Below are 4,671 nucleotides of genomic sequence, written 5' to 3' on the forward strand. Positions count from 1 at the left end.
AGTTCATCTCTTTAGAACATTTCCTACCACACAGGGTTAGGGTTCAGTGGGACCATTGGGTACTGCTGTTTTCCTTCCCTGATTAGAAGGCAAACCAGGCATTCAACCAATATGGGGGCTGCGGGTAGATGAATACAGTGCACTCAGTAGGTGCAGAGGGCCAGCCAACAGAGCTAAAATTTCGGAGCATGTATTTCCATGTACTTGAGGGAGGCAGACAGACTTAAACAGAGCTTGGAGTAACTGATAATTTGGAGATCTAAATAGACTGCCTTCCAGCTGTTTGAAAGTTGTTCCAGCTGTTAGGAATGGCATGGTAGAATGCATAAACTTAGAAAATGAGATGAGAGGAGGATAATAGAGATAAGAAAGAGGGGTTTGAATGGTTAGAGGATAGATGTGGATGCAGCAAAACACTGGGGAAAGGACCCAGGCTTCGGTGAGGAACCAACATGAATCCTAACTGGAGCTCCAGCACTTGCTCAGCTTCTTTGAGCCTCTGTTGCCTTGTATAATTAAACATGAGGGCAAAACACACCGGGAGCAACACAGAGCATATAAATATCTGGACTTTAACCCAAAGTAAAAACAAACAAACAAAAAAAAACAGTTTGGATTTCAAAATCAGGTCACGCCCCGGGATGTTTTTTAAAATGAAACCCTTGAGGTACTAATGTTGGCATAGGGATCAGCTCTCCTTCCAAATAGGAGAGCAAAAATTGAGATCCAAGTGCCCGCACAAGAGTCCTTAGGGGCCCAAAGGGAGCTACTGGCCATGTCCCAGAACACTCAAGAAGATAAGAGGCTGAAAGCTACAAGAACCTAGAAACTCAGAGGTGGCTAGGCTGTCTGTGGGGCACCCCAAGGGGTAGAAAGAAGAGACAGCTGAAACTTTCTTTGGAGTTTGAGTAAGCAGAGCAAGAAAGCTAAGGAAGGGAAAATAGAACAAACCAGGATGCAGCAGAAAACATTGGGAAGGAAGGAAAAGAAAAGAGTTGTCAGTTGATAGGAAAGAGGAGAAGGGGCTACAAGAGAATAAAGCCATACCAGTTTTGAATCTCCCTGTTTCTAAAAACACAACAAGAAAATTAATTCCAGCCAAAGCAGTAGAGCTTATGGGACAGAATATGGGCTCTGGAGTCAACTTAGCATGGCTCAGATCCCAGCTCGGTCATGTGCTAACTGCGCAACCCTTGTGACCCTTGTACAAATCCCTTTGCCTTTCTTTACCTCAGTTTCCCCATCTGTGACATGAGGACTCAAAGTAACACCTACCTCGTGGGGTTGTTCTGAGTTTTACATGAGATGGTGCGTGTGCAAGGGCCTGGCACATAACAGGTGCTCAGTAAACAATTATTCTTAATGTTTTTTGACCACATGTTTCTGAATGTAATGTCTCACTGGAAAAAACATTTCTTTATAGCTAACCGTGGTGCCTCCTATAGCAGCTCTGCCTTCAGAACCCTAGGCTTGGGAGAAAGGGCACCTGTGTTCCTGCTCCCCACGCTGGCTTAGCCCCATAGCATGAACTCACTAATGATATTACATGAAATGAAGAAACCTTGTTCAAATAAGTAATCTATGTCCTGTGGACCATCCCTTTATCCCCTAGTTTCTTTCATTCCATTCCACAACTTTTCCAGTTACTAATTCCCCACCCCTCCTCCCTGGAACAGAGAGGACCACCTAGAACTAGATATGGGATTTTTGCCACAACCACTGCCCCTTGCAGTGGGAGCAGGGAATTCCCTGTATTTTCTTCGAGTTCAGGCCTGTGTCCTCACATTCAGTTCCCTGCTTCCAGTATGATCTTCTTACAACTTAATGGCAGAAGTGGTGGGAGGTAGGGGGAGGCCTTCTTGCCTACCTAATGGATAGAGGTGAATTTCTTCCCTAGAGCAACTGGCAAGCTTGGGAAACCAGGAGGTTACAGTGTACACTTGACATAGGGGGCAGGGCAGCAATGGAACAGTCTGTTCTATCTCAGATGGACACTATAGGTCAACAATAGCATTGGGAAGAAAAAAGAGAGAGATTGGGTTTGGCAGCCCACTTAGTCCCCCAAATCGACATTGTTTTCTCTTCCTGGTAAGGTTCTTACTTCCCTTGATTAGCAACTATGAAAGTGGAGCTGAGCTAAGAACTTTTGCAGGTTGCTTAATAACCCTGGATATTAAGGCTGTTTATACATGAGCAAGAAGGCTCTGAGAAGTTCAGTCACTAGCCCAGGGTCATATTCGGTGCAGAACCAGGATTCAAACCCAAAGCTGTGTAACTCTTACCTGTTCCATCTTCTAACTTTCTACTTGATTGTTTGATTCTCTCTTTCTCATTCTGGCTTGCTCTCACCATGTGTCCACCTGTCCACCCTCTGTATGGGTTCCCTTTCCAGAAGCTCAAGGAGAGGTGGCCAGGGTATGCTCCATGACACTGGATTTGGAATTTACTCACAGGTCAACAGCTTCTTTATTGCTCACACTTTTATGTGTAACATTAGCCTTGGCTTTTGTTGTTGTTACTATCTGCTAGCCTTGGCTTTTGCTGACACTATCTGCAAAAGCACAACTATACTGTGGAAAGAGCCTAGACTTCTGCTTCAGATCCTTTTGTGTTTCATCCTACTCCAACACTTCCAAGCTGTGTGACTTGAGTGAGTGACTTAACTTATCTGAGCTGTAGCTTCCTCATCTGGAAAGACAGTCCTTAGAGGCTGGCTAAGTGGATCAAGAGAAAGAATGTATGAGAAAGTGCCTATAACACAGTTCCTGGCTTGATAAACATGAGCTCCCTTTCCTCTCCTCTATCTAGCTCACCCATACCCTGGAGGGGATCTAAATCTAGGAACAATCCAGCGGACCATAAGTTTCTAGCAGGGTCACGGGGAAGGGCCTGGGCCAAGAATGTCATGGTTCTCTCTGGTGCCCTCTTACATGTACCTGTCTTTGTTAAATCTCCTCCCCCTACGCCACGGCCATTCTTCTGGTGGGGCTATGGGGTGGTGTGGCGATGGACCGGGCGGGCACAGAACAGGTGGGTGCAGGCTGGGTGTCTGGCGCTGGGACACAAGTGCTCTGTGTGTAGGGTGGGCGGAAGTCAGGGCGTTTGATCTGAATTCTAAAGGGCGTTGTTCAGAGACCCACAAAGGTCCCATTGTGCAGACACTGGGTATAAAGCAGCATATGACTCCCCAGCACCGGGTGGTGATGAATTGGGACGCAGGCGCGGACCCAGGGACCACTCCCCCGGCACAGACATGAGACCATAGGGGACCTGTCTGGGTGGCCTCAGGGATAGGCGCTCCCCAAGGTAACAGGGCTTTTTGGGTTTGCCCCAGCTTCAAACTTTAGGAGCTGGCGGATGGGGAGCTAAAGAGGATGGCTAAAGGCAGAACAAGATGTGCCTGGCAAAGAAAGGGACTAGAGAGGAATGAATGTTGGATGAAAGCAAAAATGGGAGATGGGGCTCTGGGAAGTCAAGTCAAGTGAGTGAGTGAGTGAGTGAGTGAGTGAGTAGGAGAGGCTGGCAAGGGAGATGGGGTGATGAGGAAAGTTATGAGTATCCTTCTTCCTTTCCTGTCACTGGCTCTTGGAAGGCCTGATGGAGGGGGGGGGGGTGTCAGATGGTGTTATGGTGACTGGCCTTCTGCCCCAGCTCTCTGACAGCTTGCTTTGTGGCTCATGTCTTACAGGTGTGAATGAGGCAGGATGAACTGGACAGGCTTGTACACCGTGCTCAGTGGCGTGAACCGGCATTCTACTGCCATTGGCCGAGTATGGCTTTCAGTCATCTTCATCTTCAGAATCATGGTGCTGGTGGTGGCTGCAGAGAGTGTGTGGGGTGATGAGAAGTCTTCCTTCATCTGCAACACCCTCCAGCCCGGCTGCAACAGTGTCTGTTATGACCATTTTTTCCCCATTTCCCATGTGCGTCTGTGGTCTCTGCAACTCATCTTGGTTTCCACCCCAGCTCTCCTCGTGGCCATGCATGTGGCTCACCAGCAGCACATAGAAAAGAAAATGCTGCGACTTGAAGGCCATGGGGATCCCTTACATCTGGAGGAGGTGAAGAGGCACAAGGTCCACATCTCAGGGACATTGTGGTGGACCTATGTCATCAGCGTGGTCTTCCGGCTGATGTTCGAGGCTGCCTTCATGTACGTCTTTTATTTGCTCTACCCTGGTTACGCCATGGTGCGGCTTGTCAAGTGTGAGGCCTACCCTTGTCCCAACACAGTGGACTGCTTCGTGTCCCGTCCCACGGAGAAAACCGTCTTCACTGTCTTCATGCTGGTCGCCTCCGGCATCTGCATCATCCTCAATGTGGCCGAAGTGGTGTACCTCATCATCCGGGCCTGTGCCCGCAGGGCCCGACGCCACTCCAATCCACCCTCCCGCAAGGGCTCAGGCTTTGGCCACCGCCTCTCACCTGAATACAAGCAGAATGAGATCAACAAGCTGCTGAGCGAGCAGGATGGCTCCCTGAAAGACATACTGCGACGCAGCCCTGGCACTGGGGCCGGGCTGGCTGAGAAGAGTGACCGCTGCTCTGCCTGCTGATGCCACATACCAGGCAGCCTCCCATCCCGCCCCCACCCTGCCCAGGCCTGAGTTGAGCCTCCTTCTCCTTTGCCGGTGCACTGGCCTCTACCTGCCAGGGAGAGAGAGCTCCATC

The 4,671-nt window shown here is 49.3% G+C and overlaps 1 protein-coding gene across 3 annotated transcripts in view; it reads left to right on the plus strand.

The window, feature by feature from the left end:
- GJB1 (gap junction protein, beta 1, 32kDa) overlaps positions 1-4,665 on the plus strand; it is a 5,088-nt gene extending 423 nt beyond the window's left edge. Inside the window, exons 1-2 of one of the 3 annotated variants that reach the window (XM_014547696.1) lie at positions 2,839-2,858; positions 3,689-4,665. In XM_014547696.1, coding sequence (XP_014403182.1) covers positions 3,705-4,556 — 852 coding nt within the window. In that variant the 5' untranslated portion in view covers positions 2,839-2,858; positions 3,689-3,704 and the 3' untranslated portion in view covers positions 4,557-4,665. Of the gene's footprint in view, positions 1-2,838; positions 2,859-3,238; positions 3,307-3,688 lie in introns of those variants that run through there. The other 2 variants (XM_014547695.1, XM_005876194.2) reach the window with 2 other exon arrangements.
- The last annotated feature ends 6 nt before the right edge of the window (positions 4,666-4,671 follow it).

This window comes from Myotis brandtii, unplaced genomic scaffold (assembly GCF_000412655.1).
Source record: "Myotis brandtii unplaced genomic scaffold, ASM41265v1 scaffold481, whole genome shotgun sequence".
NCBI classification, from domain to species: Eukaryota; Metazoa; Chordata; class Mammalia; order Chiroptera; family Vespertilionidae; genus Myotis; species Myotis brandtii.